The 12,822-nt window shown below is 40.2% G+C and overlaps 1 protein-coding gene across 1 annotated transcript; it reads left to right on the top strand.

Moving 5' to 3' along the window:
• The first annotated feature begins 2,806 nt into the window (after positions 1-2,806).
• On the top strand, positions 2,807-12,499 carry hunk (hormonally up-regulated Neu-associated kinase). Its single transcript, XM_023962652.2, has 9 exons — positions 2,807-3,461; positions 5,861-6,153; positions 6,651-6,706; positions 6,917-7,052; positions 7,147-7,274; positions 8,844-8,970; positions 9,068-9,236; positions 9,426-9,588; positions 10,298-12,499. The coding sequence occupies exons 1-9, from the start codon at positions 3,222-3,224 to the stop codon at positions 11,044-11,046; spliced, it is 2,061 nt and encodes a 686-aa protein (XP_023818420.1). The 5' UTR covers positions 2,807-3,221; the 3' UTR covers positions 11,047-12,499.
• Positions 12,500-12,822: the final 323 nt, after the last annotated feature.

Below are 12,822 nucleotides of genomic sequence, written 5' to 3'. Positions count from 1 at the left end.
AATGCATTTAATATAATCTATGGGTAAAATTTCTTCACGAAAATCGGAATCAAATGTTCAAGTAAATATCTAAGTGCTCTATGTAACAAAATTGAACAAGTGAGTAATTTTTATCAATATTTACAATTAACCAGTCATTCAACCATTCATCTATATATATATATATATATATATATATATATATATATATATATATATATATATATATATATATATATATATATATATATATATATATATATATATATATATATATATATATATATCGATCGATCGATCGATAGATATATCTATATATCTATAGATATATAGATCATAGATATATGTATATATATATATATATATATATATATATATATATTAGATATCTACTATTATAAGTACCGGTAATAACCGTCCAAATGACACTTAGTATTGGGGATGCAACAATTCACCTTCCCCACGATTAGGTTCAAACCTTGAATTTTGGAATATTGGTTTTGTTTTAGTTTGTTACATGATTGGTGTATAGCAAAAAAATCACAGGAAAAAAACAAAGAATTCAACATGAAGAAAAAACCCTCAGTTGGCTTATTCTGGGCCTAGTGTACTGTAAAAAAATAAAACACAATGAATCCTTACATTGAGGCGTGACCCTGAAGTTTGCAGATTCGAGTCCCGCCTTGCCCACCCATGTGTTGAAGTGTCCTTGTGCAAGAGACTAAATCCCACATTGCCTCTGTTTGCCAGTGTTCAGCAGCATTCACACATCAGTGAGTGAATGGGACTGTGTAACACGTTTTGGGCCTTCAAGGAAGGTAGAAACATTTAGCACAACTCGTGTTTTTGACACTTTCAACAAAAACATACTGGCAACAATTCACTTTCTGCACAATTTATAACACAGGGTTCGGTTTTAAATTGATACTTGTGGCATCCCTACTAAGAATTGATGCATTGTTGCCCCTGCCTCCTCCATTCCAATTATCAGTTTCCACTTAAAACCTTTTCTGGTTTCCTTTTAGATTGCCCACTCTTCATTAGTGTTTGAAGTGTGATCTTTATCTCATTGTGAGATGACTGAATTTAAAGCAGGAGGTCAATCATTTTAACCCATCAGACCTGAAGGCAAGGTTTGCTCCCACATTCCTTATTGCCTCCCACATAAAATACAAAAGTTTCTTGAAAAAACAGAAAAAAACAAAGAATAGTTCCATGAACCGGAGGGGGCATATCTGCATTTCATTGAGTACAGCAAAGCCAAAAGTTGTCAGACAGCTCAGCAAGGGGAGGAAACAAAAGACATAGATTTAAAGTTCAATGATTCATATGGAGAGTCTGACATGTAACCACACTGTATTTGCTGAATTATCTAGACCAGATCATCTCACTCCATCTCATGCAATTTATAATTAAACAAACACCTATGAGTTGCATGATAAAAACAGAAGAGTTTCTTTCATGACTGTTCACTGAATTCAGTGAAGAATAGACATGTTTGTCAGGCTCCAACATTTCAGTTAAGTCAAACATAACATGGGAATAAAGAATAATTTCTGTAATTTGAATTTAAAAAGGAATATGCACACTATAGTCTGTCTATAGGTTAGTTATTCTTTTTCTGGCAGAGCAGTTAAAGTTATTTATTTAATTTCTGCAGTTTTTCTAATTTACTATTCTTGTCAGTTTTTTGCAATAATGATACTGTTACCAGTTTGGCCAACTGCTAACGCTGTAAAAATAAAAATTATGACTAAATTCAATGTAAACTAAAAATATCATTGCCTTTGTATTGACACCCTATAATTGTCAGTCAAGTTGATCATTTTGAAAATGATCAAATATGTGTGTGCTAAACTGATAGAATGGTCACATATTGTGTAAATGGAAAAAAAAAATACAAAATACATCAAGTTAAACAAGCCAAAACCAGTCTTCCTTGTTCTTGTAGTTCAAATAATCACCAGTAGAGGGCTCAGCTACACTTCTGTAGAAGTGGTTTAAAATCTGGTGAGGTCTGGAAAGACAGGTCTATTAGTCAAGCCAGTCTATACATAGCACTGATATCTCATTTGACTACAAGCAAACGAACAAATAAATACAGAACCTAGTGCAAAAAAAGAAAAAAAAAACAGGACTGAAATGACCTATTAAAGAGAAACTTGTAAAAAAATATTTAGTCATAAAAGCATTAAAATGCGTACATTTATTTTATAGAGACTTCTGTATGACATTTTCTTTTGTTTGTATCAATCACAGCAAACTTACAATAAACTAAAAAAGTTAGACGAATTAAATCAAGTTTGAGCTTTTACTCTCCACGTTTCACCCAATTATGGAGATAATCTTAATTAGGCCAATGAACACCTCTGTGCGCCATGTGCTTTGTCTGCTGCTTTTTGGCCATTGGATCACGTCCTATGATCTTACACTCCAAGTTAAACGGATAAATGATATAAGTATTGATTGACTTTTTTAAAGTATCATTTAGAAAGGCGTCTGTAATGGCATTTCGGTGCGCCTTTGTGCGACCATGTGCTTGTTTTACGCAAGAAAAGGCTGCAAATGTGGATGTAAAAAATACACACATTCACTAACAATGTTAGATAAAGGTATTTAATCATATTTGCAGTGGGATTGTCGCTGTCCCGTTCTTTAAGAACGTACTTTTTGTTTCAGGCTGCCAAAAACTGGACCCACCCCGCGACACGGTGGGGCGGTGGTACCGGTACAGTTGTTGTTCCCCTTGTTCCCACATGTGCTCCGCCCGCGCGTTCTGATTGGTTTGAAAACTACCACCGCTACCATCAGCGTGTTTTCTCCCCCCCCCCCTCAAACTGAGAAAACGCCCACAAAGAGGACCGGGAAAGTCACTTCAAAAAAGAAAGCACGCTGCCTTCGCAGTATCCGTTCATGTGCTGTTGACGCGTGTACATCCACCGGCTGCATCAGAAGTAAATCCGCACATGTAATGAGACAGATTGCGTCAGTTAGGCTATTATCTTTTTATTTGAGCCGAGTGTCATTATAATCTTAGCTGATACGCGTCTGGGAAACTGCTGAGTGCGCGCACTGGATGCTTGGGTGAACAGGTGGCGCAAACCCCAGTCTCTTCAGTTACCAGAGCCCTACCGATCGGACTTAACGCACGCACGCACCCCACTCCACGCTGAGCATTTATCTGTTCTTTAAGGCGACTGAGACTGGAGCTCCTAAAGTGGACACCTGTCAAAGGAGGTTTGATGGCAGTAGCGGACAGAGACATGGTAGTGGACAACAGCCACCCGTTATGTGAGGGGCAAACCCCAAGCAGCGCCGAGGACGAGGGCGTCCTCCCCGTTACCCTATTAAGTCCCGCAGAGGACATCGTGAAAAACTTTTACCACACCAAACGGGTCGGGAACTACCTAATAGGAAGGAAGCTGGGAGAAGGATCGTTTGCCAAAGTTAAAGAGGGTCTGCATGTGTCAACAGGGGAAAAGGTGAGTGCGCATCATGTTGTAAATTATTGGATTTTTATCTGATTTGTCTGTCAAGTTTCTTGTTTGGCCTCTTTTATATTCATCCAAAAAGAGAAAACAAATGAACGTGTTTGACATTTATTTAAAAAAAAGCTGTAGAAGTTTTGTCTGTTTCACATTTTCTTTAGCATGCATTATTTTATTGCGAGAATCCTAATAATAATTAAGTTCATGTATACTTGATTACTGGGGGTCAGTGTGGTTTTACTCCATAGGAGAAAGCGCTCAGCCGTCTTTGCAGTCAGATCCTTTGTTAATGGGCTCATGGCAGCACCAGCTGTTGACAGTGGCACGCTTTCCTGACAATGTTTACCATTTAATTTTGTCAGTGCACTTGTTTTTGTTAACCTTGACATGAAATAAACCATACTTTTGTATCTTTGCAGCACATTCCAACATGATTCCAGGGGCTACTTTTAAATTCCAAGTGGTTTATCAAATAATCCCATAAATATTTGAAAACAAAAAGGGGATTCAACAGAAGAGATGAGTTTGGGTGTGCGCTCACTCGCTTTGTGAGCCTTTGTATTGTCTGGCGGTGATCTCACCTCTTGAGAGCGCACAGAGGTGATAGGTACAGAGGGGGAAATTGTCCGGCCTATCGGAGAGCAGAGTGTCTACTTGTATATTAAATTGTGTCGTTGATAAATGGGCTTCAGGGCTCATTGGGATTCCGAAAGCGCAGGGTTTTGATGTGGCCAACCATTGGCCACTGGATACCTTTGTCTCTGGCTTTTCAGGTTTTTTTTTTTTTTTGGAGAGCAGCCAGGAGATTTGCATATTACAAAAACACGCACCTTGCGCCATGTGCGTTCGTGATTTTTACATACCTCAAATGTAACGCATGATTTTTTTTTTGTTTGTTTAGTGTTAAAAAAAAAAAGTAAAAAAGTGAGGTACTAAAGTCAGCCGCCTCCTCTTCTGTTGTTGTGGGGAGGAAGCGGCTCCTTCTCCTCCAGTCTTTGTTGGGGATGATGCAAGCTGAGGCAAACTCGCAGCCAGTCTCCCCTTTTTCATTCACTGAATAGACAGGCAGTGTGGGGGGGGGGGGGGAGTGCAGGGCAGTGAGTTTATCCAAATAACAGGAAATTAAACACATAACCCCCTCATCATTTTAAATCTTGATTAGGAAAGTTGGAAAGCCAGAATAAGAATTTGGTGGTTCATTCAAAAAAAAAAAGATGGGTTGAAAGTGAGCAGAGGTGAAAGGTGGGGTGGGGCCTCCACAGTCTTAGGGGGGTTGTTTGAGAGGTCACATTAATATGTTTTTACTGTCTGTAACCCACTTTCCCCTGTATATCCCCCCCTTCTGTCGGAGGGGTGCCTGATAAACAACTGACGCCCCCGAAGCCCCCTGGCAGAGTGCACCCCTCCCCCTCCTCATTCCACCACTCCCCACATATAGCAGCCTACTGTAAATACCCCCCCCCTCCCCCCAGATCCCCCCTCTCTCATCCAGTGATGTAAACAGGGCCCATCCATAACGGCTAAGTGTGGGCATGCGGTCAGGTTGTAAAAAGGTTTTCAGAAGTGAATCAATGATCAGAGCGGGAAGGGTGGACATAAAAACCAAAGGCAAAGCTGAAGGGCAGAAGAAAGAGCGGACAACATTTGACCATATTGTTAATGGATATGGTTATTAGTTCCACTTGTCATGCCTCCCCATGTCTGTCCATGCTCTCCTTGAGATGATTTGTATTGTGAGGTGGGCATGTTCTTGAACTCAGTCTAGACAGGACACAAGGACTTACGGAGAAAGAATTAAATAGAGCATGTGTTTCATTTGAATGAACAAAGTCCTCCTGACATTGAGTTGAGGACTTGTTCTTGAATTTTTACAAAGACGTTCTTCAGGTCTCTTCTTCAAAAATACAGTACCAAAAAATAAAACAATAATAACCCCTCATTTCTAAAGTGTTTCCGTTTCACAGCACTTTCTTTATATTGGTTTAGAAGCAAATGGTGGGAACTCTAATTGTCCATTTGGCTCTGGCATCTTCTCAGCATATAGGATAACATTTGCTTCTTATTGGTTTATGGGGGTTCAGTAACCCCTCTGACTCTCCCACACTCAGACAGCCGACCCCTCCCCACAGCCTCAGGGCCTGTTAAGTGCTTGCTTTGCCCCACTGACACTCTGACAACAGCTGTGAGTGACATTGTAATGTTGAGTTGTACATCTTTCGACAAAGATTAAGTGGTTCATCACCTGTTACAGGCCATTGAAATTTGACCTTAAAGCGCATACCAAGGCAGGGCCTGTACATTCTTTGGTATCATTTACGATACCACATGGGCTAAAGGTTTTAATGGAGCTAACCATGTCTTCATCCTCTCCCGGCTCTTGATTTGTTGCTTAGGTGGCAGTGAAGGTCATCGACAAGCGGAAAGCCAAGAAGGATTCGTACGTAACCAAGAACCTGCGACGCGAGGGCAACATCCAGCAGATGATCCGCCACCCCAACATTGCACAGCTGCTGGATATCCTGGAGACAGAGAACAGCTACTACCTAGTGATGGAACTGTGCCCAGGCGGAAACCTCATGAGCTGCATCTACGACAAGAAACATCTGGACGAGAGGGAGACCCAGAAGTACATCCGGCAGCTGGTGCTGGCTGTGGAGCACCTGCACAGGGCAGGTGTGGTTCACAGGTAAAAAAAAAAACGAAACAAAACAAAAAAAGATCAACATTCATAATTAATGCAGATTTTCTATTTTTTAAGATCCAAACACCTGTCTTGGAACAATATTCTGATGATCCTCTGCTTTATACATCCCCTTCAATCATAAAGGAAAAACTTAAATTATAGTTTAGTGCAAAACAGATGCATTTTACCAACAACATGTCTGTTTCCCAAGATCTACTGGTCCTGAGAATATTCTTCTCTTTGTTACTCAAGAGCCTGTCACAATGAGGTGGTCTGTGTAGACAACTGTAACAGGATTTCTGAGACTGAAGGGGGGGGGTCTGAAAGTACACAATAGGCTGAAAATCAGCCAGCATGACCCACAATAAGAGGCTTACTTGAGTTTGTCTCAGGGTTTCTTTGTTCTTCTTTTTCCATTGTACATTGATGACACCTTTGTATACGATATTTCACACAGACTTTGCAAGTGCTGACATATGTTATACCTCTCTGTCTTGCAGGGATCTAAAGATTGAAAACCTCTTGTTGGACGAGAAGAACAACATAAAACTAATAGGTGAGCAGGAAGTCAGATTTTACACAACCTTGCTGGATGCAGCAGTGCACACAGTGCCACAGTGTCCTTAATGAGGTCAAGAGCTACTAAACATCCTGTTAAAGCCTTTACGAGCTCTCACCGCAGCGCTAATCTGCTTGTTTGTCCGACTGTAAAGAAAACAAATAAACCTGGAGTGACACTCATCCCACCGCCTTTGTGTCTCCCTAGACTTTGGTTTGAGCAACTGTGCAGGCATCCTGGGATACTCAGACCCTTTTAGCACCCAGTGTGGTAGCCCGGCTTATGCTGCCCCTGAGCTGCTCTCCAGGAAGAAGTATGGACCAAAAGTTGATGTGTGGTCCATGTGAGTTTTCTTTCTTTCTTTTTTTTTACCATGTGTGCACGCAATGTAATGACCCATGAAACGCAGTGTTCATTTGTTTATTGTGATTTTGCAGTGGTGTGAACATGTATGCAATGTTGACTGGAGGTCTCCCGTTTACCGTGGAACCGTTCAGCCTTCGAGGTCTACATCAGAAGATGGTCGATAAGGAAATGAATCCTCTACCTCCTTGGCTTTCCACAGGTAAATAATGAAAGCAACAAAGGTGCAGTTTGACAGTAATGTGTGCTACAAAGACAAATGTGAAAGTCTTTAAAAATTGTATTTGGAAAAGTTCACTGCAAAAACAGCCCCTTTTGAAACAAGTCAAAACCACTTATTCCATTGGAAAAATTTCTTTAAATAAGTTAACGGTCTTACCAAGAATTCTTATTTTAAGAAAAAAAAATCTATTCACTAACGCAAGTTTTCTCAAACTGAGAATATTTTTAATTGGAAAATCTTCATAAGAAAAATTTTCTTCAAAGACAGAATATAAGATTTTTTTTTATTTTTAAACTAGAGAGTCTTTTTACTTTCTTAAGATTCAGTTATTGCAATGTTGCCATTGTTTTTTTTATTCATATGACTGGAAAATAAAGATTTCATCTTTTGATTTAAAATTAAATCTAGACATATTATATCACAGATAAGTAGAGGTGACTGCTGGAGACCCTCATAACGTACAAATAAAGAAAAACAAGCATTGACACAAATCTGTCTAATTGAAAAAAGGGAACCGCATTTAATGTTTTATATTAATTACAAACATGGAAACAGAATTTTTGATTTTTTAGGCGTGTAAATGTTACTGACAGAAGGTTAGAATCGCAGGCCCGTCACACTGCTGTTTTGTTTTAAATGTGAGCGAGGTATGTGAAAGACTATCTCTGAGGCAGCTGGTAATGCCTGAAGGCGCTGGCACTCAACCAGTTTTTAATTTGCAGTTGTTTTTAAGAGAAAATTCTGATGAAAGGTTTTGTGTGGTGTGCGTGCAAGGTAGGCTGGTCCAGTTCTTGAGAAGCTGTGTTCTACACATTAGCGTACACCCTTCTTTATGCCATGACATTCTTGGCTGCCAACAAAATAAAAACCAGGGAACTGATGACTGGTTTGGTTTTTAGATTATTGAGTCAGTTATACCTGAGTGATCAACAATAAGGTAACACAAAGAAATAAAAGTGACGGTTAAATGCCTTCCTTCGACATATTTTTTAGGGGGAAAAAAGTTGACAGGATTGGATTGAAATTAAAATGCCAGAATTTAGGAAATATTCACATAAAACTTAAAGCATTTCCCATGGAAATAACTGAGTGATTATATCTGACTTTCGGGTGTAAAAAGGAAAAACACAAGTCTTTTTGACACATTTTTACCCTCATATAAAAGTTCTAAGACAGCTTTATAGGTAGGTTTATTGGTTTACTAAGAGGCGGTATCACTTATTCATGTCTTAACAGTGTCACTTGCTAATATGCAAACTAAGGAATGGATTAACCTGCTTCTGCAAGTGCGTAATAGTAAGCTATGGATCGCTTTTGTTATGCAACTGACTGAAGGTTGAGAAAGATTATGAATAAGATAAGGACAGTCCAAGCTCTCATTCCTGTCTATGCACTTCTATTATTTTATTTAGAAGTTATTCCAGCCTCCATACAAGTTGTTATATAAAACAGGTACAATAAATGAGTGTGTGAAAAAATATCCTGTGTGATTTGTGTTTAACATGTGTGAAGACGGCGGTTAAGGGTCTTTTTCATCTGTGTTCCCAGGTGCTCTTTGTTTGTTGAAGAAGCTTCTTGAACCTGACCCCAACAAACGTCCAAATATCCACCAGGTGATGGCTGACTCCTGGCTCCAGCTCGCCAATAAGAACACAGGGGCTCCCTACCGCAACAGGTAGATCAACATACGAAACACACCTGGTTACATGTGCCATTCAATTCAAATTATAAATTCAAACTTGTTTTTTTTCTGTCTTATCTTTTAATTTTAGAATCCATATTGAAGAAATGAACCAAAATGTTGTTAGGTATATGACAGTGAAGATGGGCTACAAGCACAGCGAAGTGCTGAGTTCTGTCCTCACCAACCGTGCGTGCCATACCTTAGCCGTCTACTTTCTTTTGAACAAGAAAATGAAGAGGCTTTCCAAGGAATACAGGGTATGTACAACCCCCACACAAGGAAATCATGAACAAGGAATCATAATCTTAATAGCTGTCAGGTGAGCAGTGGAAATAATTTCACCTGCTGCTCACTATGAGGTTTATGGATGTATTATGAGGTACTAAAATGGAACTGCACAACAGGTTTGGCCTGTTCTAAAGGTGCTGTGTACTATAATTGTACAGGAGATGCAGTTCCTGGATAAAAAGGAAGGAGAAACGCAGAAAAATGAATACTTCCAAACACAGTGGAGGAAGCATGTCGATAAACTCACCATCCCCCCGAAACAGACACCCGTCTACCTGGCTGTCAGCAAGGGGCGCAGCAAGGAGAAGAAACACCGAACAGGTGAGAAGAGCACATTTCTTTGCGTAAATAAATTTAGACACTTGTACAAGTACAATGTATTTATTGTGTCTATTTCATCTACTTTTATTCATACAGGGTAGGTTGACTGAGCATGCATGTTTCACACACACCTAGTTACCCTGTCATCCCTCCATCCATCCATTGTTTGTCTGTCCATCCATCCAACCACCCACTCATCTAATCTCCTGAGAAGACACATCTTGGACACCTTGTCAGACAATCATGGGGCAAGACACTAACATTTAATTTAAACAAGTTTACTTGTTGACAGACAGATGAAGTCAGCACTGATTGGAGTAAGTATGTAGGTTGTGAATCAAGTCAAGAAAGTTCAGGCTTTTGTCACCTTTTACCACTGAACGCGGAACAGAAGACACATCCCAGGGGCAAGCTTAGCTTCGTTTTCTTTTTTTTCTTAGACATACTGAGAAAGCCCCACAGGCTATTTCTGGTATTTCACGTTAAGATGAGCTAGTACTTGCAAACTTTAAAGTCAGGGTAGAATGTTCTGTGCATTTCACATATTCTGTCATGATTCATGCGTCATAACCTAGGCACACAAGCTGTGCAGCTGAAACGGTAGCTGCAATACTGGCCTTACAATTCATCTGTAGCAAGTTAGGCAAACAACATTATGTATTTTTTTATTTGAAAGTAAATAAACTAAGGTCTGCTCTTTTCTCCTCAGGCCTCTTACGGGCCCTAGTTGGTGGCCATCGTAATTCACCGCTAGCGCCGCCTGGTACCGTTGCGTCTTCGTCCATGGAATATCTCGAGATCCACCCACTATTTCCAACCACCCCTCAGCAAAGAAGGCGTTTGGCTACCCTCCCGCAAGTTAACACGAGTCCAGAACACAACATTCCTGCTCCGCCTGCACCATCACCCATTGGTATGCACTCCTTTGGGTCACTCTGCAAAGCTGAGGAAATTGAGGACACACCCTCCACACCCTGGTATAAGCTGACCAATGGTACCCTGTCGCCGCCACGGCATGTCTCTGCTTTCCAACCTGACTCCTCCTACCTAAAAAAGGCCACAATACCCAGCCCCCCTGTTCTCATAGTGAACCCACAGCCTAAGAAGAGTAAGTCTTCCGATTGGTGCGGTTCCTCTGACACCAGTGGTAGCCCCCCAAGCACAGTTGGAAGCCCTCCAGGAACATCTGCTTTCAGTCCACCAAAGTCTGCCTTTAGTCCACTTAACCCCACATCGGCGTTCAGTCCCCCATCCAACAGTGGAAGCAGCGATCCAGAGAGTCCGACACACCGCAGTAAGTTTCCCTCCATGGGAATCGGACACATCCTGAAGAAGAAGGTCCAGCTCCAGCCATTCACTTTTCGACCTGAACAAGTCACAGAAGAAGTGGTATCACCACCTCCCTACCCCATGCAGACTCTCCTTTGTGCTTCAGGAGCACTAAAGACCCTCTGTTGAGGGATACAATGCAGAAGAAACTGAAGTATGATAGACTGACTCAAGGCCCTTCTCAGAAGAAAGGTCTTCCGGAGCGGCCTTTTAAACTGTGAACTGCCCCTTTACTGAGACACTTTTCATAACACCTAATTCTTACAAAAACTGGGAATTTCACATAAAGTACCTCAATTGTTATACTACCTGTTTAGTACCAGGTGGTGATACTTAGAAGATGAGATTGAAGTCAGATCCTTGAGCTAAACCACTCTGTCCCAGAGACAGAGTGGAGTTGGGACATCATGTATTATGGGCCTTTGCCATAAAACTCACACACACTCATACACATAAAAAAATGTATCATAGACCAAGTCAAAGGTAATCTTTTGTTAAATATTTCTACAACTTGTTTCCGATTAACCCGTATACTGATTCACACCAGCTAAGTGACCCCAACTTTTCCCCTTACCTTAAAGTACAAGTGTAAATGTTTTTAGTCTTTGATAACTCTGTGTGATAGCCTCAGACTTCCAGCCAGCTGGCACTGTATAGGAAATGCTGGCTGAGAAAGTCCACTGCACTGCTCTTGAAAACCAAAACCTATTGTAACAATAGTGTTGAAGCGTCTTTTTACCTCACTGCACTCAAGTACGACTTGCTTGGATGGTGCCACAGCATTACAGCGCGTAAGCATAGATAGAATCACGTCGAGTATTCACAAAGAATACAGCCACACTAACTTAACTTTAAGTTAAGTTATTAACTTAACTTTGAGGTTACTAATAACTCATATTTCTAGTTCTCTAACTTTTCATATACAAGTGTCACATCTCTTTTAAGACCTACAGGGAAACTCATACAGAAAAAGTCTTAGAACTCACTTTTTACACAGTAGGACATTATAATGGGATTTTAAATGACTATAGGATCAAAAGCCTTTTAGAACTAACACACCTCAACGATGGCTGAGGGAATGAAATGAAAAAAAGTGACTTTCATGAAAATATTTCATGTCTTTTGTCTTAACTTTGTAGTTTGTGCAATAGTTCTAAGTGTCAATTGGAATGATGAGTATTTGTCACAAGCTCTTTGAGTGACATGAAACTTGTTCCTGTAAATAACAGTTCAAACCCTGTACGCCATGTGCAAGTGGAGCTCTAAAATTGCTTTTAAAAAAAAAAGAAAGAACAAAGGGTTCCATAAGCACATGACGAGGCTTTTTTTTTAATATTAAAAATGTTGTCGAAACTCTTCCTGTCCAAGAAAAGTTGCATGGGTCTAAGTGTATTGTCAAGCATTTGATATGGTCTTTTTTAAAACTGTTTTTCTGGCTAAAACGGAGATTCATACGGACTCGAGGGGGGGCCTTTTGTACGTTTTTTTAACGGGTGGTTTTGTTTGAGTGTCGAAAGATTTCTATGCTGTATAATTTTTTTTTAAATATATGATGAACTCCTTGTCTGTCTGATCTATCAAATGCCTTTTGTTGCTTCTCTGTCTTCACTTCCGTACTGTTTGAGTAAACAGTTTTCTGCTGGTAAACTGGAAAGATCGAACAATACACATGAAATGATGCTGGAAAAGGGTTATTCATTTTCCGTGGAATCCAGCTATCGTTTTAATTAATTCACAAGTAACACATAGCCGCAGGTCTATTTACTTCTTTCCAAATCTTCCATCTTCTGTAGAACCTAAAGTGAAACCATCTCCGGGGAAGGTTTTAGGTTACTTTACAGCCACTTCGTCCCAATTGTATTGCATCCGTTACAAGTTTTCCCAAAGGACACCTTTGCTGGGTCT

The sequence above is a fragment of the Oryzias latipes genome, chromosome 14 (genome assembly GCF_053564925.1).
Source record: "Oryzias latipes strain Hd-rR chromosome 14, Olatipes_Hd-rR_3.1".
In the NCBI taxonomy this organism is placed as follows: Eukaryota; Metazoa; Chordata; class Actinopteri; order Beloniformes; family Adrianichthyidae; genus Oryzias; species Oryzias latipes.
The sequence above is the reverse complement of the archived record's forward strand: the minus strand, read 5'-3'. Positions and strand labels throughout refer to the sequence as shown.

Coding starts and splice junctions, on each gene's coding strand:
- hunk (XM_023962652.2), top strand. CDS start 3,222: ATGGCAGTAGCGGACAGAGACATGGTAGTGGACAACAGCCACCCGTTA. Junction 6,707..6,916: donor GAACAACATAAAACTAATAG/GTGAGCAGGAAG, acceptor GTGTCTCCCTAG/ACTTTGGTTTGAGCAACTGT. Junction 7,053..7,146: donor AAAGTTGATGTGTGGTCCAT/GTGAGTTTTCTT, acceptor GTGATTTTGCAG/TGGTGTGAACATGTATGCAA.